The sequence below is a fragment of the Muntiacus reevesi genome, chromosome 3 (genome assembly GCF_963930625.1).
Source record: "Muntiacus reevesi chromosome 3, mMunRee1.1, whole genome shotgun sequence".
NCBI lineage: Eukaryota > Metazoa > Chordata > Mammalia > Artiodactyla > Cervidae > Muntiacus > Muntiacus reevesi.
The window spans coordinates 115,808,639-115,836,151 of record NC_089251.1 but is presented as its reverse complement, the minus strand read 5'-3'; the positions used below and the strand labels follow the sequence as shown (position 1 = coordinate 115,836,151).

At 38.6% G+C, this 27,513-nt stretch overlaps 1 protein-coding gene across 1 annotated transcript; it reads left to right on the top strand.

Moving 5' to 3' along the window:
• Positions 1-1,432: 1,432 nt before the first annotated feature.
• Positions 1,433-27,513, top strand: PTP4A2 (protein tyrosine phosphatase 4A2). The gene is made up of 6 exons (XM_065930284.1): positions 1,433-1,754; positions 16,323-17,014; positions 19,204-19,296; positions 22,450-22,580; positions 23,922-23,996; positions 24,972-27,513. Exons 2-6 carry the CDS (start codon positions 16,919-16,921, stop codon positions 25,078-25,080), a joined length of 504 nt encoding a protein of 167 aa, XP_065786356.1. The 5' UTR covers positions 1,433-1,754; positions 16,323-16,918; the 3' UTR covers positions 25,081-27,513.

Genomic DNA, 27,513 nt, shown 5'->3' with positions numbered 1-27,513 from the left:
CTGGAGAAGAGTCTTGAGAGTCCCTTTGACTGCAAGGTGATCAAACCAGCCAATCCTAAAGGAAATCAACACTGAATATTCATTGGAAGGACAGGCGGTGAAGCTGAAGCTCCAATACTTTGGCCACCTGATGTGAAGAGGGGATTCACTGGAAAAGACTTGATGCTAGGACTGAAGACAAAAGGAGAAGGGGACCACAGAGGATGAGACGGTTGGAGTGCATCACTGACTCAATGGACACGAGTTTGAGCAAACTCAGGGAGATGTTGAAGGACGGAGAAGCCTGGCATATTGCAGTTCATGGGGTTGCAAAGAGTAGGCCACTTCTTAGCGTCTGAATGCCAATTCTGAGAAGATGAGGCTTCCCAGGGTGAAGGAGGAGAACAGAGCTCCTTGCCCCTTTTCCCCAGCTCTCAAGGGTAAGTCTCCAGTGCTTCTTTCCTGCTGCCATCTGGCAGTGGCCCAGACCAATCTCCCAAGTCACTGGTGACCACATCTTCCAAACCAAAACTCCTAATTCATGGTCCGACAAAGAATTTCTGCCCACCTTCTAAATGCAAGAGAGAATACTGAGAGCTCTAGAATAATCCCTGTTTTTAAATTCAGGGTCTTCTCTTTATCACGCATTTTTCATACATAATGAAAAGAGCCCCATGAGGTAGCTGATAATCATTTTCATTTAATAGTTGAAAATACGCAGAGAGGAAATAACTTGCCCAAGATGCTATCTCCCGGAAGTTTGAATTTCGATCTCCTACTCGGATTCCTGGGTCTGCGCGCGCGCGCGGGCGCGCGCGTGTGTGTATATGTCGCGGGCGGGGAGTGAGGGTAGGGGCACGCAGAAATATCCTGAGCAATTGCAGACGCACACGCCATTTATTTGGGGCCTCGAGAAAGGGCAGCCAAGAACTGAGCTGCCCCGGTTCTCACTTCTGGGTTGGAAATCCCCGAGTAAAGGGCTCGTCCCATCAGGGTCTGGCCTCAGGCCTCACGGCCGGGTCTCGGGAAAACACCCTTCGACCTTGAGGGTCACCCCGCGGCCTCCGGCCCTTGCTCAGCCCAGGTGCGGATGGGCGGGCCACGGCGTGGGCGAATGACTCCCCCGTTCAGGTTCTGCCCAGCCCCCCTCCCTTCCCTGTCACATGGACGCGCCTTCCGCAGCCAGAAGTGCTGAACGGAACGAACCACGAGGAGGAGCGGGGGAGGCGCCCAGGGCAGTGGGTCAGCGCCCCGCGGGGCAGGTGGGCGGGCCCCACCGCCTCGAGCCGGCCCGCCAGCCAGTCAGCAGGCGCGGAGGGCGGGCCGGCGGGCGCGCGCGCGCGCGCGCCGCGCCCCGCAGCGCCCCCTGAGGGGCGGCGGCGGGAGCTGGTTCCGGCTGCGCGCGCAGCGGTGGTGGTGGCGGCGGCGCGATCGGCCGGGGCTGTAACCGTCGTCCGTCCGGTAGCGGCTGGAGCGGCAGCGGCGGCCGGTCACGGCGCGAGGCGACGCCACAGGGCAGCGGCGGCAGCGGGGACAGCGGCAGCAGCCGGAGACGCAGCGGCGGTCGTAGCAGCAGCAGCAGCAGCAAGACGGACTCGTGGACACGCGCCGCCGCCGCCGCCGGGCCGGGCCGGGTGTCGCGCGCCGAGGCTGGGGGGGAGTCGTCGCCGCCACCGCTACCGCCGCCGCCGCCGCCGCCGAGGTGACTGAGGAGAGAGGCGCCTCCTCGCTCCCGCCGCCGCCAGACTTCAATGCCCAGTCCCCAGCTCGCCAGCGTGAGTTGCGCGGCTCCCGGGCGGCCCCCCGCGCCGCCTCCCGGGGCCTCAGGGCAGGGGAGGGCGGGAGGCGCCGCAGCCATTAGTGCAGGCCCGAGACACGTCCCCGGAAGGAGGGCCGGGCCGGGGCCGGTGGCGGGGGGAGCGCGGCCGGGAAGCGTGGAGAGCGAGGGTGGGTGAGGGGGGGGGTCGCGCGTGTGGGAGGGGAGAGGAGCGAATGCTGTGTGCAAGAATGTGGAGGGGGGGGATGTGCGTGCGTGAAGGCGAGAGTGTGAGTTGGGGAACAGGGCTGAGTGTGCATGTGGGGAGAGCGTGGCGAGGGAGAAAGTGCAGATGGGGGAGTTGCGGGGCTGTGTGTGTGCTTGCAGAGGAGAGTGAGGGGGAGTGTGAGTGGGGGGCGGCAGGGGGTACAGTGTCAGGAGGGTGGGAGGTGAGTGTAGGGGAGAGGGAGCGGGGAGCGTGTGGGAACGAGTGAGTCGGGGGAGAATGCTTGTGCGTGGGAGAGTGGGGTAAATGGGGAGAGTGAGTACGTCGGGGAGGGAGAGTTTGCGTGCTCGGGGTAGAGTGATGGGCGGGAGAACGTTGAGAGCTGCGTGAGAGAGAGCTCGGGGAGAAGGTGAAGGGCAGGCGGGTGAGGTAGCGTGGAAGTGTCTGCCTGCGATTGTCCACTCTGTGAGCAGACATGCTTGGGGGCCCTCCTTGATCGTTTTCTAGGGCCGTAGTGAACCTGGGTGTCCTGGGTTAGGGAGTTCTTTCCAGGAGCATCTTGTTCCTGGGTCCTTGGGTACAGAAGTCTATTCCAGTGGCAGTATCATTTTCTGGCCCTGTGCCTCCCCCCGCGGCGCCCCCCCCCCCCCCCACAACCAATATTTCAGGACATGGACATCAATTTCCAAATTTGTCGAGCACATGATTGGTTGGCATCCCACCCTAGTCTGTGTTCTGAAAGCTAACTAAAACAAGTTTGTGTATTGCCTGGGATCCTAGGCTCTTGCCTTTTGAGTATTCAGATAGACTCTTGTAAAGTACTGCTAGGTTTTCAGGTGAGAGGTGTTTTATTGTTAGGTAGATATAAGAAATGTGTTTTAGGTTTTAGCTCTTTGCTACACTTCTGGAGAGAAGCTTTTAAGAAATAATAGTAATAATAATGGTGTAGCATGTTGATGATGAACATCAATCATAGGGTAGTTTATTATTTTCTAGAATTTTTCAAGAAATATATAAAATACCGGTGCTAGCATCATTGTATGCATTCAGCAAATGCTTTTCTGTGTGGAGTCACCAAGTTGTAGCTACTGCTGGATTAAATCTGGTAGTTACTGGCTGCCTTGCTCTGTGTTACAGAGTCGTTTCAGACAGGAAGTTAGTGAAGTTATGCCTTATTCCACATGCAAAAGGAAATTAAGGCTTCATCATCACTTGCCAGCATAATCACTGTGTTGGTGAAGATGGTGAAAAGTTGCTTGCTGGTATTCATTGTAAAAGTAGTTTCATGTTGTATAGTGAATTGACTAATCATTGCCATGGACTTTCCCAGATTCTTGTGTTGTAGAAGGAAGTAGGGGTTCTTGATGAAGAGTGCCTTGATACGGATTTTATACGGAAATGATGAGAAGTCTCTTAGAAGTTGAAAGTCTTTTCAGTATATGCAAAGAGTAGTGTGGTCCTTTTGGTATTAAATGTGATAGAACTACAAGCAAAAGCATCGGTATGTAATTAGAAGGCAGAAATTATATTTTTCTTACAGTGTCCTCTTCTTGATCATTAGCATGCTCTCTACTTTGAGAAACAGTGACTAGTATTGTTATCATTTGGTGGGTGACTGGATTAATTAGTATTAAGTGCCTACTGTGTACCAGGTGCTTTTTATACTCTTGTTCAGTTCTCACAGCTACTATTAAAAGGTGGTAGGTGTTCTCCTTTGCATTTATTTGACACATATGGTTTCTATTCGCCAGACTAGGGATACAGTGATGAGCCCTCAATTGACTTACAGTGATGGAATGAGGCAGTAGGGAGACTCAAAGAGGTTAATTAACTTGTCCCAGGTCAGAACGTAATAAGAATGGGAGCTAGATTAAAAACCCAGGTCAGTCTGACTCCAGTCTTTGACTTTTCCACTGTACCATTAACTTCCCTCACGCTAGATTGTCTCTCTTTGAAGTTTCTCCTCCACACAGTGACCTAGCAGCTTGTACAGGTAAGAGGTGTTGAGGTTAATGCAGAAGACAGAATGGCTGGAGGCAAGTAGATCCTTAAGGAGATGCTGACTTGACGCTCTTTGGGGCCTAAGTTAGGATAGGCTTTTATGTGGGCGGAGATTCTGCCTTGGAACTCACTTGGGGCCTTAGGGTGTGTGCTTTGAGACAGAGTTTTTATGAGGCACCTGGGATATGTCTGGGAGAGAAGTCTGATTAAAGAAACCCAATAGACTTTTACTATGTTTTTTTATTTTGGGGTAAAGAAGCAGAGTGTATCAATTGGGTCCAAGAGTCACAGAAGTTGTCTTTTGTAAAAATCTTTCTCTTCAGCTTTGTGATATATGTACTTCAGGAGACTGTGAGATTGTGAAGAAAATATATATGAAAGTACTTTGTTATTTATAAATTGGACTATGATTCAAAGTGTTATTATCACTAAGACTTTACTACTGAGGTAACAGTTTGTTATATTTAGTAGCTGGAAAAGGCTGTTAGCATTTTAGACCACCTTACAAATGAAAAATTGTTTAGAGCTGCTGAACCGGGTATATTCTGACTCAGAACAGCAAAAGTCAAACCACTCCCTCTATGAGTCAGGCAAGTAATATTTAATTTGAGCAAACCAAATTTATAGACAGAAACCATTTACAACATCATTGAACTTTGGTGGCACTAGGGAAGAGTAAATGTTTGAATGCTTTTGCACATACTTTTTAAAAAATCTGAAAGCTCCATATTTATGTTTTACTTGAAAAGACCCTTGTATGAACAAGGAAAAACATTTATTTTTATTCACTTTGTCTTTAAAGACAGTATTTCTATATGAAGTAGTTGCAGAACACTTTATAGTTTTGAGACACGAAGTTGAAATTTAATGGAGACTTATCTTAGAGGGTTTGACTGTACTTTTGTTGTTGTTGGAATATGGGATTGGTAACCAGTGAAGCCTCTGGGAAAAGCATTTACAAATAAGATGCAGAGGAGGGATACATACATTTTTAGCTGTTGCTCTTGAGTGAAACTTAAGTTAGAGGGAAGCCCAAGTTAGGCTGATTTTTTTCAAGTGCTGTCCCATCAGCTCTGTTTCTTATAGAAGTTAGTGATCTTTAAAAATTTCAAGCAAGTGGAAATCAGGACCCGTAGTTCTAAAATACCAGACTTAGTTATGTTTATTGAATTAGGGTGGTGGTTTGAGATTTTGAGGTCTTGGAATACTTGTGAAGTCCAGCATGCTTTAGGTTTCAACATAATCGTCTCAAGAATCTTCTTTGTGCTGAATCACAAATCATATCATTTTAAATTCATAATAACTCTGGGAGTAAGGAATGGCATCCTTCCAATTTTGTAGATGAGAAAATTGGTTTAGAGATCAATTGTTGAATCCTAGTTAAAGAGTGTCAGTAAATAGATGGCAGTGGATTAAAAAAAATCTCCCCTTGGGGCTTAAAGTACTTAAGTCTCTTTCTAACTCTCCCCCCACCCTCTTCAGTTAACTCTAGTCATTTACATGAGTTGTGTAGGAATTAGTAGACGTTAAGGAAATTACCTTTATCTTTGCTTGAAATTTAGTATTTCTTTCTTTTTTTTCTTTTTTTTTAAGGATACTTCAGTTACTTTTTTTGCTCTTTGGGGCATGTTGTTGCCTTGAGATTTTTCTTAAGATACTAGTTGGGTTATGTAGAAACTAATGATTATTATTCTGTAAGTTTATAAAGCAAGAGTCCTTGATGTTACAGTTCAGGTAATTTTGTATCTTGGGTTTGTTAAATAAACAGATGCCACCAACTAAAATTACTTGGGAAATGGTGATTTGAATCTGTTGCTTTGGAATATTATCCATTTTCAGTTTCAGAACTAGTGTATATATAGAGGTGTCTGGTTGCTTTCTCTGGTATAGCCTTCATTTTATTGACTGAAGCACATTCTCTGGCTCCTTTGACTTCGACTTGAAGCCTTACAGGATTGCTTGATACAGAGCTCACGTGGATATTGTATTAGAAATCTCTCCCTCATTGGAGTTGTAGAGATTCAGGCTAAACCAGAAACTGTCTCTACTTTGACACCTTCATGGGAGAAACTGCACAGCCCGGCAGGCTCTGTGCATTTTCAGTAGTTACCTGCGGAGTTCCTAGAACCTGTATGAGAATATAACCTATCTCCTGCACATATTGAGGTGGTTTTTCCTGCCCTATTTGTTTAGTCAGTGTAGATTTACAGTGCATAAACTCTTTGCCAAAAAAATGGCTGAGGGGTTGACAGATTATAGCAACAGCTTTATGTGACTTGAATACAAATGTGTTTTGCTTGGCTGCGCTGATTTTTTACCCGTAGATTCTGTAACACAGCATCCTGTCCATTTTAAGTGGCATAGAAACTAAATTTCAGCATTTAAATATAAATTTACGTTGCACACATTCATTTTTAAACTGTAGAGAATTTTAAGATTAAGCTTTTCTGTGACCCTTTCCTTGCTAGTTGAGCCTGTTTTGAAAAAATATTTTGACGGTTAGAACAGTCTTTACCTTTTAGACATTTGGTGTATTTAATTTTCCTCATAGTATTTTTGGGTTGAAATTTCATTCTTCTCAGAAAATGTTAATTCTTTTGGCATAAAATGCACACATGATATATTTGCTTTAGCAGATTAGATAAATTACTTTATATTTTTATTTCTGCAGTGGTCAAAAATGTTGGCTCTTAACTAATGTATTTGACAAGAATTCAAATTCACAATCAAGTCTGCTTTCTTCTAGTTGTCTTTTAGTTTTGAGCATAACTTTTTTTTGCAGTCTTTCACTGAAAACATTCTCCATATTGTACCCCCATAGTCTTTGTAGCTTGGATTTATATACACATATTGATATTTACTGTTTTTAATAGTAAAACAAATTGGTGAGTTTCCTTCTTTCCATTATCAGTGAAAGCCTATCATGAGGGAACAGAGTGACTGGTTGGTTAGTACAGAAGGATATGAGTCATCAGCAGGATTTGTCAGCAAATTGAGAAGGATATGATGGAAAAACAATAGATTCTAGTGACATTCTTCATTCCACACATGTGGTTACAAACAGGTTTCCTCTTGGTGATTGGTTTAAATCATTCAGATAATTTAGATCTTCTGGATGAAGAGCACATCAAATTTAAGCCATAGCCTTAACTCTGAACTGTTTTTCTAGTGAGATGAGATATTCATTTAGAGATTATCAACAAGTAGAATTTAGTTAAATTTGTATCTGTTTACTAGGAAAAGAATTCAACTGTCAGGTAGATTTTAGTAAGCTGAGAGGCTATTTTTGAGGAGCTTGCTGGTAATTATGTAGCTGCTTAGTAGATCAGGAGATGCCCACTAATAAGGCAATATTTGTTTTCTCTCAGTGAGCAAAGAGTTACTGCTACTCTACTTTTAAAATCCCTAAAGCTTTTATTGCGTTAGAATTGGTGTGAAATTCTCAGCCTGGTCAAGGCCTCCTGAGAGTTATTTAGCCCAAGACTTAGTTCCTTTCTCAAGTCGAGCTACCATGGCCTGTCACTATTTCTGCCAGTCTTGTCATGAAAGTTTTCTCTTTCCTCATAAGTCTTAATTAATCCCACTCCATTCTACTCATGCTTATTTTGTGTCTTCAAAGTATGTAGCATTAATAATGAAATTGTAATACCCACCATCAAATATTTTTCACCCACATTTATTCTTCTAGGATCCTGATTAATATGGTATGCACACGGAGCCCCACAAATGCTTTTGTTGTAAGATTAGATGACTGTTTTAGTATCATTCAGAACTGGTGTAGTCTCTCACTTCAGTAAGCATTTGGAGGAAGAGGACATGAAAGATGAAATTTTGCATTCTTTAAGTGAGAAGAGAGGGAAGGTGAATCCATGTTGAGCTAAGCTGGTGAGCAAAGAATAATAACCCCTTGGCATTATAGAGATATTTCACCCTTTTTACTTCACATTTACATGTAATATGAAACAGCTGCCTTCACTGTATGGTTTCTGAAGATTTTTGAATGTTTCATTTTATGAAAATAAACATCAAGTCATTATTGGGCAATTAGTGGATAGACAGTATGTTTTAAAAGGCCACCAGCAGATCCAAATTGAATGATTTGGGTTCTTGTCTGTTTATCTTGTACGATACTCAGTGCACAGAGAGATGGCTGAGAAATATAATGTGACTTATAAGAAGCAAGTTTAGGAGAGGAAGTGAAGTATAACTTACTTAGGGGAAACTTGGACCAAAATGCCCTAACAGCAGAAAAATTTCTGGGGTTCAAACAAAACTTATGCTGACAAGATGTAATTTGGAATGTTTTTATTCCGTATCCTGTACATAGAGAGCTTCCTTCCCCCCTTCTGGTGGTGGATACTTGAAGAGGACCTTTAAATATGCTCAATAGGTTAGAGAGAATGGGGAAATGAAAGAGTTAAGCTGACCCATAAACTGCTAAGCTCTGAAACATATATTTTAAATAATGCTAACAATAGCCTGGAAGTTTTTGCTTTGCATGCTGCTCCTGTGCTGTAGGTTATTTTGAAAGGTGATTCAAATAACCTTTTCCCAAGTATCCATTTTGCAACCTCAGGGAACTTGCAGCTGTTATAGTCGTTCTAACTGTCCTGATATAGCTCAGAAAACATTTCAGAGTAGTGTTGACAGGGTGAATTCAGGTGCCCTTTTGGATTTTTACTTCTGAGTTTGCTTTATTACAATTGAAGTTCAGACTCTCAAATACCTTTCTTTATTAATGAAATAATTCAGTGGTTCTTGGGTTAATGTGTGTATAGTGATAAACTAAAGTAAAATGATTAAGACTTAAATTGTTCTCCAGGAAAATTATTTAGCCTTTTGAGATTAAAGAAATAAAGATGGAAGGAAAGAAGAAAACAAATCCTAATATTTAATTTTATGGGAATGTAGCTGAATTTGAAATAGTTGTCTATTCCACATAGGAGGATACTACAGTTTTTTAGAAAAAGAAGGTGCTTAAATTTTGTAATTAAGAGGCTTGGGAGTCTTGTACATAAACTGAAGTCTTTAAACATAAAGCCCATGGAGAGTATAGTCATGATACCTTTGCCTGGAAATGGAAGAGAATGAATAGAATCAATTTAATAGAGCTATTTAACTTAATCTTTAAAAGAGTCACTGAAAAAAAAGAAGCTAATGTCCAACACTAGAATGATGTTTTAGGATGTTAATGTTTTTGCTGGTATGCAAATAATTTTTAGAAAAAGTGAAAATTGGCCATAGTGTTGTTATCTCCATTTAAATTTTATTTCTGAAAGGAAAAATATTTAACCTATTTGGACAAAGAGATTCAGCTTAGAGAATTGCTAATCTTTAGAGGAACAATGAAGTACAAAGTTGAAAAGTAAATATTTTCAAGTGTGGCATGAAAATAATTTAATGCAATTTTTGTATTACAGTTATTTGTAGAGGTAGGAATTACCAGAAAAGGACAACTGCTTCTAATCACCAGAGAACATACAAATTTAAAAACCACTCCCTTTTCATTTGAGTGGAAACAGAGCCCACAGGACTCAAGAAAATAACTGTCACTGTTCTCAGAAGCGGGTGTGATTGTTGGTTAATTGCTTTCCTTTCCTTTCTGAGTGGCAGGCCATGTAGTCCTGCTGGTTCTGAAATGTTAAGATATTTTCCCACCAACAAGGTCATAATTTCTTTTTATAGAACTGGTTATTGATTTGTGTACTGGAACTTGCTTCTCAAGTTCCCTCCTTAAATGAGGAAGTAGAAAAGTGGGAATAACCAAGGGAGTAACTACAAAACTTTTTTTTATCAGTAAGAAGCATGTTGCTATTTTTAACTTGTTTACAGATATTTTGAATCCTAATTTGTGTAGAATTTAATGATACCTCTTTATCAATTCCCCAGGACTGTAGTCAGTAGGGGAAGAGAACTGACATTAATTTGAATCGCCTTAAGTTTAGGTCGCCAAATGGCATCTGCTTTTAGTTTGATAAATGCAACAATAGAGGGATGAACAAATATAAGTAGTACAGAGAGGAGAACTTTGTTTCTACAGGGCTCTGATGAGTTTGGTGGGTTATGAAAGATGAGTAAAAATTTCCAATTTGAGACCAGTTACCCAGAAGATGAGTTTGTTTTTTTTTTCTTTCCTACTTGATGTTTAGTTGGTACAGTATATTAGTTTCAGGTGTATAATGTAGTGATTAGACATTTAAATACACTATGAAATGATCACCTCTGTAAGTCTAGTAACCATCTGTCACCGTAAAAAGTTATTACAGTATTATCGACTATATTCTTTATGCTGTATATTATATCCCCATGACTGAATTTATAACTGTAAGTTTGTGCCTCTAAATTCCCTTCACCTGCTTCTCCCAGGCCCCTGCCCAGAAAATGAGAGTTTAATTAGCAGAGTTGAGTCTTCTTTACTTGACAAGTCTTACTTTTTATCTCAAATGGTCCAAATGCAGTAGATACAGTAGTTCTTTACAGAGGCATTTCTCTGCTTTTCTTCCTTGATGGTTGCAAAGACTTTATGGTCTGTTGCCTGAATAGTCAGCTATTTGAGAGTTCTGAAGTTACTCAGGGCTTGACTTTTTCCCCCGAGATCCCATGTCCTATCTGTAGACAAGTCTTTTGGAGCTCTACCTCAAGGTGTATCTTGAAACTGATTCATATTCTCTCTACTGCTGCTGTTTTGGCCCATGCTACCATTATCTAGCTCCTGGATTGTAGCATCAAGTTCCTACCGGATCTCGCTGCTTTTCACCCTATTGCTCTTATATTCTGCCTCCAGGTAGCATCTAGAATGATCCTTTTAAATATAAGTTGTCACTCTTGCTTGAAACCTCTTATTTTTCTTTGAATAAAAGTCAAATACTTTTGTTGGCCTTTAAGGCCCACTTTTTATTTCTCTGACCCTCTTCGTTCCCCTGCCTTGCCTGTTCCAGTAGCGCTAGTTCCCTTGCTGTTCCTCGAACACTCCGAGCGTGGCTCCACCTCATAACCTTTGCAAGAGCTAATCCCTCTGCCTAGAGTGCTCCCTCAAGTGTCTTTTTGGCTCACAGGTCTAGGATAAAATGTCACTTTTTTCATTGAGGCGTTTTCTGCTAGCCTTATTTAAAAGTGGAATCCCCTCTCCCTCTGACATTGCAGGCTCACTTGCTTTGTATTTTTCTCCATAGCAAGGGCATGTTTTATTTGTCTTTTTCTGCCTACTGAAATATAAGGTCCATCTTGACAGGAATTTTTGTTTTGCATACTGCTCTTGCTGTACCTATAAGAATATATGATACACATTGTGTCCAATAAATACTTGAATTTTTGAATTCTTAACTAGCTAAATTGCAGGAAAAATGTCTGATCTTTAATGAGAATGAATTACTGTTGACAGATTATTCATAGTTATTTTAAGGCCAATGCAGATGTCTTCAATGAAGTGAAATGAATTTGTTTTAGGAAAAAATTGTTGCCAAGGTTTTAGTCTTATATGGGGCTTCCCTGGTTGCTCAGACAGTAGAGAATCTGCCCGCAATGCAGGAGACCTGGGTTTGATCCCTAGGTTGGAAAGATCCCCTGGAGAAGGGAATGCTACCTACTTCAGTATTCTTGCATGGAGAATTATATACCATAAAACTTACCTGGAGTCTTATATACTATATTATGCTTTCATGTTGTCTGCTGTAGAAACAAGCTGACTCAAATTTGCTTGACTTCCTGTAGAATTTCTGGTAAGAAAAGCAAACAGTAAATGTATACTTGTTCTTTAGACCTTTTTTTTTTTAGATTTTATTTTCTAAGATCTAGAGTTCTTTATTGTATATTTACTTATAACATGCAGTTTTAATTTGGTGAACACTGGCATAACCTATCAAATGGTTATTGTATCATTTACTTTAATTTAAAAATAGAGGTGATTTCTCAGTGGAAAGCTTGGTGTGAGTGGTTTGACAGGATTTTTAAAAGGTAAATGCCCAGTAAGTTTGTTGTTTTTTCCACTGAATCATGTCTGACTCTTCTGTGACCCGATGGACTGTAGCCTTCCAGGCTTCTCTGTCCATGGGATTTCCAGGCAAGAATACTGTTGTGGGTTGCCGTTTCCTTCTCCAGGGGATCTTCCTGACCCAGGGATTGAACCTGCGTCTCTTGCATTGGCAGGTGGGTTCTTTACCACTGAGGCACCAAGGAAACCCCTCAGTGAGTCTGGGTTACATCAAATGGGGCTGATTTTGTAAAGTTTCTCATGCACTTGAATTCTCTGTATTTGAACTTAGAACAGTTGCCAAAGCAGGATCTGAATTTTACTCAATAGTATCTTTGACAAAGAAGAAAGCTATCTTTCTGGAAATGTGTGGGTACAGACTTGTTGCGGACAGAAGGACTAGCCCCCTTTGAGGCTCTTTGTAATCCGATGATCATGGCAGTTAAGGATATAGTGGAACTGTAAATCATTGTAGAGTTCTTTATCACCCTAGAATTAAAAATTAAAGGGACTTCCCTGGAGGTCCAGTGGTTAAGATTCCGAGCTTCGAATGCAAGGGGCGCAGGTTTGATCCTTGATTCACATGCCCCACATGGCGCAGCTAACAAAAGAAAAGAAAAAAAGCTAAAATAGTAAAATTTAAAAATTAAGATAAGAACCCAGAAACTGTTCAGAAGGCATATATTGTAAATCATGTTCCTTCAGCTTCAGTCGCCTCCACCCTGAGGCAGTCCGCTCTTTGTTACTTTCCAGATAGTCTGTAGGAATGAAAACACATTCAGTACTCACAAATATTTCTTTATATACTGTTTATATTGTAAGCACCTTACCCTTTTCACTTGTTAATGTCTCTTAGCCATCTTTCCATATCAGTTTACCTTGATTTTTTTTTTTTTAAACCTCTCTGTGGTTTTTTATTTTAACATTGTGCCATGATTAGATGATAACTTGTATTATTTCATGCATTTTGGCTTTTGGGTCTCATCTGGGTAGATGTTAGCAGTAGAGTATTGACACTGGATGTTTAAACTTGTGACATACGCTCTTCAGAGTTTCAAGTGGTCTCTGTTGTGTTACTGGTTTAGTCTTTCTGCTACTGCTTCTGCTAAGTCACTTCAGTCGTGCCCGACTCTGTGCGACCCCATCCCTGGGATTCTCCAGGCAAGAACACTGGAGTGGGTTGCCATTTCCTTCTCCAGTGTGTAAAAGTGAAAAGTGAAAGTGAAGTCGCTCAGTCCTGTCTGACTCTTTGCGACCCCATGGACTGCAGCCTACCAGACTCCTCCATCCGTGGGATTCTCCAGGCAAGAATACTGGAGTGGGGTGCCATTGCCTTCTCTGCTGGCAGTGCACTATTCTGACTTCGTGGGCCTCTGCTTACTTGGCCTTCTAGCCCCCTTTTTTTACATTCGTCTTTCTCTTTTCCTCTTCTCTCCCTCTATAATTTAAATGGGTTTCTCTGTCACAGAGCGTCCTTTCTAGTTCTTCAGTGAAGTTACATTCTTTTGTTCAAAATGGAAATACCGACTGGGAAATGGGAATATCCCAAATTCAACATTTTAAAAGTTAGAGTCAATAAAACATAAAGGGTGGAGGGACTATTTGGATGTGTATTTGAATATGATCACTATCAAGTAAACAAGCCTCTTCCATCATTTGGTAAATTAAAACAAAAAATCGGTTTTTACTTAAGTTGGTAGAGCAGAATCGATGTTAGAAAACTTCAGAAAGTTTTCCAGTAAAGTCTGCAGGTGCTGAGTTTATGCTAAAATTTACAGCTTTGTAACTTCTGAGTACTTTCCAGCTGTGGTGGGTTGTTTATGATTTTTTTTTTTTAACAGACTGTTTGCTTTGCATTCTTATGGGTGTCACAGAAACTAACATTAGTTTATCTGAATTGACAGGTGCAAGAACTTTGAACAGTTAATGTGTAGTTGAACTGGTGGGGGAGGGGAAGCAACAGAAACTTGCTTTTATCATGTATCTGTTAACTTTGATAGACCATACTATTTCATTTGGCAGAAATTCCTTTGCTGGGGATCTCAGTATGGTATGAAGAATTGAAAATCTGGGAATTCCCTGGTGGTCCGGTGGTTAGGACTCAGCGCTTTCACTGCTAAAGTCTGGGTTTGATTCCTGGTTAGGTTACTGAGACTAAACTTGTGTGGCCAAAAAAGAAAAAAAAAGAATCGAAACTCTAATGATAAATTATCTTTATCCCTGGAAATGGTCCTTTCCAAATGATCTTGGAGGAATAAGATGGGATAATGGTGGTTCTGTTTGCTGAGCGGACAAACACCATGATTCGGTAGAAAACTTAATGCTAGAGCTGTAACCTTTTAAGCCTGGCCATCACTATAATGCTGGTCTTTCAGTGCCTTTCTCAGCTGACACACACATTAGCTATGATAACATTAAACGAAGGGATTCAAACAGGTTAAAGAATTTCCCTGTGTTTTGCTCTGAGCTGCACACAAACCATTGTTCTTTGAGTAGTTACTTAATAATCTTTTCTTCCCTTATTAAAAGGTCAAAGAATTGCAAATGAACATCCAAGTAAATATTTGAAGAACAGTTACATTGTCATGAGTAAGACTATGACTTTAAAAATACATGGGTACCTCCATTAGTCAAAATTGAAGGAGAAATAAGACTTGGCTTCTTGTCATTGATCCGCTACTAATTAACAGTATGGTCTTACTTAAATCTTTTTAATTTCTCTGAGTCCCAAACAGCATCTTTTTTTTTTCTTTTAAAGGTCAGTGTATTTGATCTCTTAAGTTTTGCTAGCTTTAAAATTCCTTGACTGTGCAAGGAATCATCTGTGAAATGTATGATCTAAAGTGGCTGTGTTTTAGGGTTACAGATAGAATTATGAATGAGAGTGATGGTGTGTATAATGTTTTTCTTAGTTTGAAAGTAGAAGTTTTGTTTTCACTGTAGTGGATAACTCAGTTTGCTGAAGTATTGAAGTTTTTAAGATTCCTTTTTGAGTATCTTGTATCTCTTTCATATTTTAGGAATGTTTTAGTTTCGTGCTTGTGTCTGTGGTAATATGATCAGAAGTTTGTAATTTACAAAATAAAATGTTATAGAATATTATAAAAAGGCGACTTGAAGATAGAAGGTTAGGCTTGAAAGTTTGAGGCTTAGGTTCATTCTTATCTGTTTAAATTTCTCCCTTCAAGTGCCTCTCTAATCATCTTTCGTCCGGTCACAGTGATCTTTTTTAGAGTTCTGAGTAAGCATTTATTGGTGGCTTAGGGAAGAGGCAGGTGAAAGAACTTAGACCTTGTTCCTATTTCCAGAGGAATTTATGATTATGTTGATACACTGACTGAGCCAGTTATACAGTTATACTGTTGTTTTGAAAGCTGCCACTTCTCTTCTTGCCTTATTTTTATTAGTAATTAATATTTGGACAGAAGACTGTGTCAGTCAACCTTTAGATGCCTTTGTACTCTTGAAGTAGTGATATGTGAAATAGTACAAAGATAAATGGAACTAGAAATGAGAGAACAGGAGTTGTACATTGGTTGAGTCAGCTGGCATTGTGGTACCTTTGAAAAAATATAGGACTTAACAGAAGACTTGAGTTTGAATTTGGGCTCAACAAATTCATTCACCTTAGGCAAGTCAACTCACTTTTCTGAACCTTATGTCATTCTTCATGGGTAGTGAAAAACTACTCAGAGTTGTGAGGAAAAGAAGATAATTTCTTGAAAGTAGTTTTTGAACTGATATATTGGGGCCAGTGCATATATTTTGTATAGAAAGAATTAAATCCTCATGGAATTTTGGTAAATATCCTTCATCCATTTACAGATATAGTTTTAATCAGAAATAGTTAACATCACAGCAGAAAAACAAGATCTTTGTGAACTTTTTAATGAAAGAGGTTTCATGAAAGAGAGGTTTTAAGTATCTTTTAATCATTTAGAAATGATTTTTTAAAAACACAATCATTTTAAAATGACTTGAGTTAGAAATCTTATTAGTACAGAACTTTATTGAACCTCATTTTGTAAAAAGAAAAGCATGCTTTCGTGTGTGTGTGTGTGTGTGTGTGTGTACCACATGACAAGCATGATCCTAGTTCTCTGACCAGGAATTGAACCTGTGTCCTCTGCAGTGAAAGGGGAGTGAAAGTGTGGAGTCTTAACCATTGGACCACCAGGGAAGTCCTTGGGCATACTTAACTTTTGAATCTCTGATTTTTAAAAAAGTCTTGGTATGTACACTTCTATCTTTTCATTGATGGATGGCAGTAGTTCAGAAGCGGCACCATTTCAGATGTCCTGGGCTCATAAAAAATGTATTCTCGACTTTGGGCATTGTGTTTACTATGCTGTCAACCTCCAGTTCATTTTACTTATGCTTTTCTCCTCCAGGTTTTTCGTTGGAATATACGTTGCACATTTATGGCGATTCTGAGCGTGAGGGCAGACTTCTGCCAGGCTCAGCACAGCGTTTCCGCTGACAAGTGAGCTTGGAGGTTCTATGTGCCATAATTAACATTGCCTTGAAGACTCTGGACACCGAGATTGGCCTCAGAAATAGTTGGCTTCTTTTTTTTTTTTATTGCAAGCATATTTCTTTTAATGACTCCAGTAAAATTAAGCATCAAGTAAACAAAAGTGGAAAGCGACCTATACTTTTTAACTTGTCTCACTAGTGCCTAAATGTAGTAAAGGCTGCTTCAGTTTTGTATGTAGTTGGATTTTTTTTGTAGTCTGAAGGTATCCATCAGCAGACATTGAGGCCCAAGTTGAATTTGGATTCAAGTGGATTCTAAATACTTCTGCTTATCTTGAAGAGAGAAGTTTTTGAAAGAATAAACAAGTTGAATAGAGAAAACACTGATTTAGGCATTTTAGTGGTCTTTTTAATGTTTTCTGCTGTGAAACATTTCAAGATTTATTGATTTTTTTTTTTCATTTTCCCCATCACACTCACACACGCACGCTCACACTTTTTATTTGCCATAATGAACCGTCCAGCCCCTGTGGAGATCTCCTATGAGAACATGCGTTTTCTGATAACACACAACCCTACCAATGCTACCCTCAACAAGTTCACAGAGGTAAGATTGTAGCATGGTCTATCTTTTGGGTTGATTTATAGGTAAAGTCACGTTAAAAGTTAACACCATGGTAAAGAAATCTTTTACCACAAAGCCATTTATTTCTGTGGTTGAAGTATGGATGGTCTTTGTTTGAATTGAGCTGAATTAGTTAAAACAGATTTTTAAAAGAACATTTATGGAATTTGGAAATATCTTAGAGATATCTAGTACTGTGTTTTTTTTACTGTATCCTTTCAGCATTGTTAACAATTCTTTTGTTACACATTCAATAATAAAGATAATTAACATTTATTGAATACTTAATATGTACCCAGCACTACAATAAGCAGTTCTATGCATTGTATCATTTACTCCTCACAATAACCCTATGAGGTGTAGGTACCATTGTTTCCCTCTTATAGATGAGGAAACTGAGGTTCAGAGTGATTTAGTAATTTAGCGATTTGCCTGAATGCACCCAAGTATGTGGTGGAATTATCTCTGACACTAAAACCCATTTTTGCCTCAAATGTTCTGGCCACTTTTGATGAAAAGCTACTCTGAAACAACTTAGGAATAGTAGCCATCATATACATGTGTCCAGAAATTTGGGGGAAAGCAAGGTATCATAGGCAGCATTTTTATGTCAGGTCTTGCATTTTTTCTTTTGGTAGTAGTAGAGAAACTTTTTGTACTTTAGTCAACAGACATTTGGATGTAAGCTTTTAGATCTTTCTCAGATTGTTCAATCCCAGTGTGATTTCTGTTGATATATTTATAAAGTAGACTTGGAGAGCTAGACGAATGCCTAAGGATCCTAAATCTACCTCTGTCACTTTACAGATGACAAAACTTGAGTTCAGAAGAGATCTTTTGACTTGCTGAAGGTCACAAATATTTACCATAAAAAATTTGTACTGGAACCTTTCAATGAACAGCTACTGTAGAGTTCATTTTAATGGGATTTTATTTGTGTTTTGAAATTTTTAAAAATTCCTGACTCAATGTATAACACAACTTCCCTGAGTCTGTTTTATAAAGAGGGCTTTCTGTGAAAAATAAAGTCTTTTAGCAATTAAAATGACTTTTCTCTTTAGATAACCAGATGGTTGACACCAGATGATTAGCAGGAGGATATCACTGTTCCTGCTTATTTATATTAATGCTCTGGGCTTCTTAACCTTGTGTACCCAGTGTCCAAGTTGATGCCAAGCCTGTGTGCCCTCAGGTTGTACAGTCACCTTTAAGCCTGGCTGAATTACATGATACTATTTTCAGCCTGTGGATTCCTTGGTCATAGACTCCTGCAACTATAAAAAGATACTGGTGGCATTACTATAGGGAAACTTTTACATTGTTTTTTGGCCACACTGTGCAACATGTGGGATCTTGGTTCTCCGACAAGGGATCAAACCTGTGTCCCCTGCATTGGAAGGAGGTGTCCTAATCACTGGACCACCAGGGAAGGCCCTATAGGAAAACTGTTAAAGAAGCAAGACTTCTGGCTCTAATTTCTTCTGTGTTACTTGACGTTGTAATATAAACCACTGTCTAAACTTAATTTCAAAATTACTGTTTCTTTAAATTGCAAAAAGCACTTAAACTACATAAAAAACAGGAGATACAAACAAGCAAAAGACAATTTAAAAATACTTAACTGATAATGCCTGCTGTCTAGACATTTTTCTCTGTATTTATGTGTATATTTATAAATACACATATAGATAGGATCACACTGTGTATTTAAAACAAATATTCCCCCAACCTCCTAAGTATAGCTGTCACAGTGTTCTGTGTGAATGTGCTACACTTTCTTTAACTGTTCGCCTGTTTTTGGACTATTAACGTTTCTAGCTTTTTAACTGTCTCAGTCAACCTGTGCTGAACATGCTCATACCTAAATCTTTGTGTATATCTTTAATTATTTCATTAGTATAAATTTCGAGAAGTAAAATTTCTAGGCCAAAGTGTATGTGTGTTTTTTTAAAGTTTTTGTGTTATGCTACCAAATTGCCCTTTACAAAAGTGAGTCTTATTGATGCTTCCACTGTGAATACAAGAGTCTCCATTGTGTATGTTGTTACAAGAAGAATGATTTTGATCTTTGTTTAAGAATGAAGTCTCATTTCAACTTATACGCATGTGTTTTTAAAGCTTTCATTGCAGATTCTAAAAACAGATTCCCTTATATTTGTTTTTCTTTAAAGGAACTTAAGAAGTATGGAGTGACAACTTTGGTTCGAGTTTGTGATGCTACATATGATAAAGCACCAGTTGAAAAAGAAGGAATCCACGTTCTAGTGAGTGTGTAATGTTTTAATTTTTCACTGCAAACAAGTTGTACCTTTCAAACAGATATTTTTAAAACTTGGCGCTCATAGTTTGTTTTTTAAACTTACAGGAGATACAACAATCATAGCAATCTAGTAACATTCCTTTGGGTTGGCAGTTTTGTTCATTTGTGCCCTTAAAATCTACAGATGCAGAGTATTTTCAACAAATAAAAGGCAAAATTTAGCGTACACTTATTTTAAGAAAATCAGAAATTTCATTTTTCTCTGGGCAATTAGCGTGATATCTAGCTTTTGTTTCTAGGCTACTGGTTTGAATCTAACTCTTCCATTAGACATTCTTAAATCATATGGAAATATTCTGTCTCACTTTGCAAGTACAGATTGGTTACTTAATATTTTATATTGTAGGAGTCCAATTTACATTGGACATAGGATAACTTGTAGGAGACAAAAAAGTGGGAGAAAGGGAAAGAAGGGAAAGGGAGAAGCCATCTTGCTTTAGAGTAATTGACATACTCTGATATTTTTTGGTAGGTTTCTAACAAGCTTTTGTATGATTTGATTTCTTTCATAGTTCAGTTTGAATATAGTGATTGGAATTATTTTAAATTAAGTTTCTCCTTGCCCCTTAAATATTCTATTTCATTAGTGAAAATAGGAACCTCAGATTAGGTAAAATTTTATATTTTATTCTCTAAAAAGTTGTCTGTATTAGAGTAGCACATATTTGATTGATCCTGTAGTCTTGGTATCTTAGAATTGTTTGACATGGTTGTGGGAAGGCATTGTAGTGCAAAGACAACTATAGAGATTTTTTAAATGATTGGGTAGAAAGAAAGTACTAAGCAAGGTAATGGTACAAGGTTATGTTCCTATTTTTTATTGCGTTGGTTACTAGTTGAGTAAGGCAGTTGTTGCAAAGAAAATCAGTGTCCTGTTGGTAAGGCAGTTGTCTCATACTTGATCCATAAAGTTTCCTCACTTCCGCTTTGGTGAAAACACAAAAACTAAAAAACCAAACATTATGGTTTTTTTTTATAAAATGTATTTTAATAGTATGACATGATAATAATACTTTGCTTGCACTCCTATTTCCAAATGACTTTAAGGTCCTCTGGCTGGATCACTGGGGATAAGTATAAACATGGGTCAATGTAGCCCTATATTTAAAATAACAAAAACAGAATTTTAACTTCTGAAATTCAACCAAAATACAAGTTCTTTTCCTATATTGTAAGTATGTTCTTTAGTGGGTAGATGAGAAATCTGTTTGTTTTGACAGTTGGCAGAGTGAGAAAATGAACTGCAGAGTGACCGCAGTCTGTTTAAATCAGTAATGTTGGTAAACACCTTTATGAAATAGAAAGAACTAAAGAACTTGAAGTAGTTTGTAGAAGATAATGGTAGATCTGAGATTTATTCCAAACTTTTAAATCTAGACTTTTGTTTTGAAGAGCTGTGATCAGGTAAAATTAAAGGTCTAACTAAAGCTGGGGGGAAAAAAGGGACATTTAGAATTAAGCTTGGAATTTCTTTTTCTTCCTAGGCAGAAATTTTAATTTTAGTGTAATCACCAATTTATTTTTGCTAGGTGAAGAGAGTTTGTAACACTTTACATGAGGATACCCAACATGAGACCTTTCAACACTTTGACCAGTGTTCTTGTAAATCAGAGGTTTATTAGAAAAGACTGGTGTAATTATGGTTTCAACCATGTCAGTTTGAAGTTCAGATGCTTCTCAATTACTGCTTTAGTGATTTTTTGATAGAAACTGCTTGTATGAGTCAGTAAAGGCATGTTTCATATTACTGTTTCTTAACCAGATGCATTTCAGAGTTTTAGAGGAAGTAAGCTCTTGACTAAGATACTAGTTTTACTGGTATTTATAGTTAAACTCTAGCGACATTTATGATAACAACACTGACAGCTCTTTAATTATGGGGTATAGTTGACAAATCAAACATAATGTGCTATTGTGGCTAATGGGCTACATGAAGTGTTTTAGTGGTGCCAATAATAAGTGCAGAATCAATTTAGGGTTCTGTCACTTTTCTCTTTTTCCTTCTCTAGTATCTTAAAATGTCCTTATCCAATCTCATTAGAACAGTATTAAAAAAAAAATTTCCAGTGTCTTTACATTTCTGTCCTTGAAGCTAGGTGGGAGAGAGGGTATGTACCACGTGAATCTCCCTTCTCTCTTTTCTTCAAAGGTTACTTATGTTGATTTCTCCGAACCTTGTGTTTTGGTAACAAGGAAGATCAACTCTCATGCCTGTATTGTGAATGCACATGGGGTTGGTCTTAATTGAAAAACAACTGAAATCAATGAATATTAAAGGAGAAAGGAATACTTGAGAAAATGGTCTTTTCTTCTTGGTATTGTATCATGTGGCACTGTGCTTATAAAATGGGATATGTATAATTCAGACAGAGCTTTAAAAATATTTGTTGCTTGACTTTTACCAAATACATATGTAAGCACAAAGATGGTAGTCCGTTTCTGTTATGGTCTGCTGTTGGAAATTACTTACCAGAGACTTTTGCTCTAAAGAAAAGATACTTGTAACTTAGAGCTACTTATAAATAATTTTGAAGATTATCCTCTGTTTGTAGAGACCAGTGAGATACCAGTTGGTACACTTCTTTGCCAGAGTCGACTTCTAAATCTTATTGACAGGTGTTGTGTCCTTTCTTACTTTGCCTCAGTTTTAATTTTCTCTGTTATGTCTAATTGCTGCTCTATTCACACACCCCAGTGTTCTTGCCTGGAGAATCCCAGGGACGATGGAGCCTGGTGGGCTGTCGTCTATGGGGTCGCACAGAGTCGGACACAACTGAAGTGACTTAGCAGCAGCAACTGCTCTATTCAGATAAGATGTTTGAAGAATGCTAGCCTCTTGTCACTATGATAAGAGTTATTTCCACAGATAAAGTTTGATGCTGGCTATGCTTCATTGAGGAGGCTGAGTTGTCTGGCATGCTTGAATTTTGATCTTGATCATTTTTCAGAAGTGATCAGAATTGTGTGATTAAGAATAGGTACATGTTAGTCCATTTAGTGTAGTTAGGCCTCTCTTGTGTACTGTGTAGCTGTTGTGCATTAGGATGTTCATTCTGGAGAAAATATCAATTTAATTTCAAAGATCTTTTCCTCCTAGGATTGGCCTTTTGACGATGGAGCGCCACCCCCTAATCAGATAGTAGATGATTGGCTAAACCTACTAAAAACCAAATTTCGTGAAGAACCAGGTTGCTGTGTTGCAGTGCATTGTGTTGCAGGATTGGGAAGGTAAGCTCTTCTGCTTTTGTCTGTGAATTCATTATCAAAACTTTCACTTTGGTAGAAATTTGTATTTGTTACACTAAGTATTAAATTGCCTGAAAGGAAATGAGAGTAAAAGCTGGTGTCATGATTTCTCAAAGTAACTTACACGTTTCATTGTTTGTTTGAGTCTGATACCATACTAGATTTAGTGGGTGATGGTTCTAAACTTGTTTTGAAACTGTTTTAATGTAATTCTCTTATCTTTGAGCCAAAAATACAGCTTTAATTCAATATGTTAGTTTTTTCTTCTCATTTCCAGTAATCCAAGGTTTAGGTCTTTTAAATTGACAACAAAGATAAAGTATCTTTAGATTTGAAGAATTTGTACATGGTTCATTTTGGTTTGAGATGAACGGGAAATTTATAGATGAAGAGCAGATGGTTGAACCTTAAATTCTTCTAAGGAAATGTATGGAGAATGAAAATTGACTTTGATTTTTAAAAACTTTTCCCTTGAGCATTTCATGAAATGGTGTTGCAACACTCATCAGCAGTAGATTAAATGTCAATTTATGATCTGCACTTGGACTCAAAACATTAATGAAGGCTGCTGTTGCCTCAGGGTGGTGGTGACTCAGGCTGTTACCTCTGTTCAACCCCTTTGTTTGCTGTTTTCCTTTTTGCAGTTTAGTACAGTTTCTTCTTCAGTGTCAAGAAGTTTCAGTCCTTTTCCTGACTTGGGGCAATTTTTTAAACTAATAGCTGTCTTACTTAGGTAGCCAGTCCAAAGTTAGTGCTCTGTAATTGACTTTTTAGAAACATCGTTTCATTTGATATATTAAAAAAATATATTTATATATATGTATATGTGTTTATACAGAAAGCAGATTGCAATTACCAGTTCTCTGACAGTCCCCTAGCTCATAGAAAGGATTTTGTTGAGGAAATCTAGCACTGTTTTTGTATTTGGTGAACAAATGATAATAAAATTGATTTGTAACAAAAATTCTGAGACACTCAGGATAATACATCTGGTCATTTATTATGATAATGCTTAAAGATCAATGGATTTTTTGTGATATAAAATGATGGGAAATTTAAGATACAATGTGATGATATTTTAAAGAGTAAAGATCTCTAAATAAAAGTTTAAATTTTTGTGCTTTTTACTAAAAATAGAAAATAACCTAGAATCTATAGTTTAGATATTTTTACTATGTAGGAAAATATCTGATATTTTAGTATATAGGAATAAGGAAAGCTCAAGCTTTAAATAATTTTGATAATATGTAACCCTGTGTTTTAAAAAAAATCCTTTAATTCCAAAAACCTGTGGTTAATTTACAAACGAGTTTTTCTCTGCAGGGCACCTGTACTAGTTGCACTTGCTTTGATTGAATGTGGAATGAAGTATGAAGATGCAGTTCAGTTTATAAGACAGTGAGTATGAAGTTTTATTTTCAGAAATACATAAAGCAAAATCATACAAGAGGGAGCAATTATAAAAAGTACCCAATTATAGTACAGAGTAATTTGCTGTCTTTGGCTTAGAATGTTGTTTGAAGATACCAAAAATAGCAAGTGATAAAAAGACTCACAGTAACACTCTGGCTCCCAGATTTAAATATTTTCTCATTTAGATGACAAATTGGACATTGTAGAATATGTCCAGTATATGACTTGAATATCTAGAAATCTTTAAAACGAATAGCTAGGTAATGGAGTTTCAGTGATCTAGTGCCTCTTTTAATAGATGTCCAAAATGCCTTCCAGATGTAACTCTGTGACAAAGAGGAAAGGAAGAAACCACAGAGGGAGTAGTTAATCACCTAGGACTCTTAAGTGACCTGTTCAGTCACAGAATCAGGATGGTAGTGCCCAAACAGAATCTTGACATCAGTCTGGAATAACAGGCTATTTTGTTGTTTCTTTGGCAATTATTGACTTGCCCTTTGTCTTTTTAGCCTTTTCTTACCAAAAAAAAAAAAGACACTTTGTGACAAAGGGCATGAAATGTATGGTAGCAGCCCTTGGAAGGTAACATATTTCAAGGAGTGTCATCTGTGTCTGCTTCTTTATATAAATATTTGCTCATTTATCCTAAATACTTGCTGCCAGTTCTAATATGAAGAATATATTAATTGGGAAGAATATAGTCAGATGTCTTTGGATAAACCATTCTGATATTTATTAACAATTAATAGACTCTAATGAGAGCAAAGAAAATTTGTCTGTTTTTCATTTAGGAAGGCACAGAAATTTCATTGTTCAGTTCAGCCCTTTCACGTAGGAAGTGATATATAGGAAATATGCTGGTTTTCAGCTATATAGAGTTAGAAAGGCCATGGACCATAAATATGCATGTCAGGCAGCTCTTTTTTTACATGATAAAGTTTGCCATTCTTTTATTTTCAGAAAAAGAAGGGGAGCATTCAATTCCAAACAGCTGCTTTACCTGGAGAAATACCGACCTAAGATGCGATTACGCTTCAGAGATACCAACGGGCATTGCTGTGTTCAGTAAAAGAAATGTATACGAAGGCTGACTTGATTGTAGCATTTAGAGGGAACTCTTGGTACCTGGAAATGTGAATCTGGAATCTTAACTGTGTCATCAAAGTAGTGATGGATTCAGTACTCCTCAACCACTCTCCTAATGATTGGAAAAAAAGCAAACACAAATCCCTCTATAACGTGAATAAAATGTTTAAGAAAAGAAAAAGAGAAAGAAAATAGGGATTAATTTAGTGAAGGATGATTTTGCTTCTAGTGTTGGAGTTTGAATTTCTGCCAGGATTGAATTTATTTCAAAATCTCCTGTCTTTTTTAACTTTCTCAAAATAGGTCTCTAAGGAAAACCAGCAGAACATGAGCCTCTGCAGAACCATCTGTTTGGGGAGCACACTCTTCCATTATGCTTGGCACATAGATATCCCTGTTGTGGGATTTCTTTCTTTCTTGGGGGAGGGGGGTGGGGGAGATTGGTATATTTTTCCCTTCTTCTCACTTTCTCCTATCCCTGTTTTTTCCCCTGATACAAGTTGTAGGTGGAATAGGAGAAGCCCATGTTGCAGTAGATGTGTGTGCAGTCTGGCAGCCTTAAGCCCACCTGGGCACTTTTAGGAAAAAACAAATGGAAAAAAAAAACACCAAAAAAAAAAGGGGGGGGGGGGAGTGACATATATATTGTATGGTCCAGGTGGTTCTTAGTCTTTACTGATGATGGGGTATTCATGTTAGTTTCTTTTCTTGAAAACCCTATTCAGCATTAGGCAAAGTAGCCAGGAACCTTTTGTTTTGATAAATTTGTAGGGAAATGGCATTTTAAGATGAGTCTCTCTTCTCAAAGAACTTAGCTGAGAGTCGAATTCATCTCTTTTCCAACCAGTGAAGCTAAGTGGTTGTCCCAGAGATGTTTGTTTCGGAAGGGGAGTACTCCAGGCCATCACTAAAGATGTGTCCAGGCAGAGCCTTAGTACACTTTCTACACCTTGTAGAAGTGTGGGCTGTAGCATTACTCTGATTTTCTGTCTAATGATGTCAGAGAATGCTGGTAGTATAAAGTTTTTTATTTTAGGACTTATTTGTACTCTGAATTTTCAGGAACAGTCAAAGGAGTAGCAGCAAAGACACAATATTTTAGACTTGAGAAATGCCTGTAATGGGTATTTTCCAAACTGCTCCCTATATGTACAGTTCAGTTTAACCACTGATTGCCTTGTTATTTTCTTACTAGGTTCTTTATGAGACTTAAAACAATTTTTTTTTTTTTGCTGGTTCAAAACCAACAATGCCTAGTGAGTATGTGTCCACAGGCCATAACAGGGTAGAAGAGATATAGAGCAGCTCCGTGCATAGCAAAGGGACTGTGGCTGGTGCAGCGGTGTAGTGTCATTTCTGCAGATTCTTTGGTGGGTTTAATGTACTGATCTAGAAAAGCTGTTTTTCTGCTCCTTTGCTGTTGTGACCAGGCTGCATTGACAGAGCAAGTTGGAAGGTACCATCAGGGGCTCTTGCACTCTCCATCTGAATATTGCATAATTAATTGTGCTCTGCTTCTAAGGATTTGAATGGAGTCTTAGGGTCATCTTGTCCTGTTGGAATTTGCTATGCAGAGCCTTAAACTTCCCATTTTGTTAGGATCAGCTAGGCCAGTAGGAATGGACCAGGACCTTGTCTCACACTGATGATACCTCAGATGTTGGCTGGCTATGTGAACTGCCTATTTCCTATGCCAAGCTGTTTTTGATTTTTAAATAAATGAAAATCTGTAGATTCTCTCCTCCCCTGTCCCAGAAAACAAAGCAAAATAATGCTTTTTGAAATTGTCTCTAGGATTTTAAAGTGAAAAATGATGGTACTATCCAAAATTCTTTGTTTCAGAATCTGACAGTAGATTCCTTTAACATAGGCTCAAGATCAAAACAGCATACCCTCTAAGCTCAGATAGACTGTTGACTCCAAGGGTTTTGATCAATACCATAACAAACCTTTTTCCTTTGACATGCTCTGATTTTTGTTGTTTGGAGGGAGAGAAGAAGGGAGGGGGAGAGGAAGGGGGGAGAGAGAGAGAGAGAGAGAGAGTGTGTGTGTGTGTGTGTGTGAGTGAGTGAGTGAGTGAGCGAGTGAGTGTGCAGTATCCACCAGTAAACAGTGCCTGCCTGAGTTAGGAAAATTACATTCCTGGTTCTGTATGAGGAGAAGGGTATGTAAAATAACATGAAACATTAGCCCTCATATTGTTTTAAATTACAGAATAATGTTAATTGTTCTCAGAACTGGATTTTCTTCAAAATTAAAAAAAAATTTTTTTTTCTTTTGGATTTAATGAAGTATTGCTAGCTGAAGCCAGTTTGACATGGTGAGAGAGATGTCAGACTGATGAAAGGTGTGCAGCCTGATTTAAAACCAAACCCTGAGCCCTTTTAAAGAACAATAAAACATATTTTACATGCTC

Coding starts and splice junctions, on each gene's coding strand:
- PTP4A2 (XM_065930284.1), top strand. CDS start 16,919: ATGAACCGTCCAGCCCCTGTGGAGATCTCCTATGAGAACATGCGTTTT. Junction 19,297..22,449: donor AAGAAGGAATCCACGTTCTA/GTGAGTGTGTAA, acceptor TTTTCCTCCTAG/GATTGGCCTTTTGACGATGG. Junction 23,997..24,971: donor GCAGTTCAGTTTATAAGACA/GTGAGTATGAAG, acceptor TTTTATTTTCAG/AAAAAGAAGGGGAGCATTCA.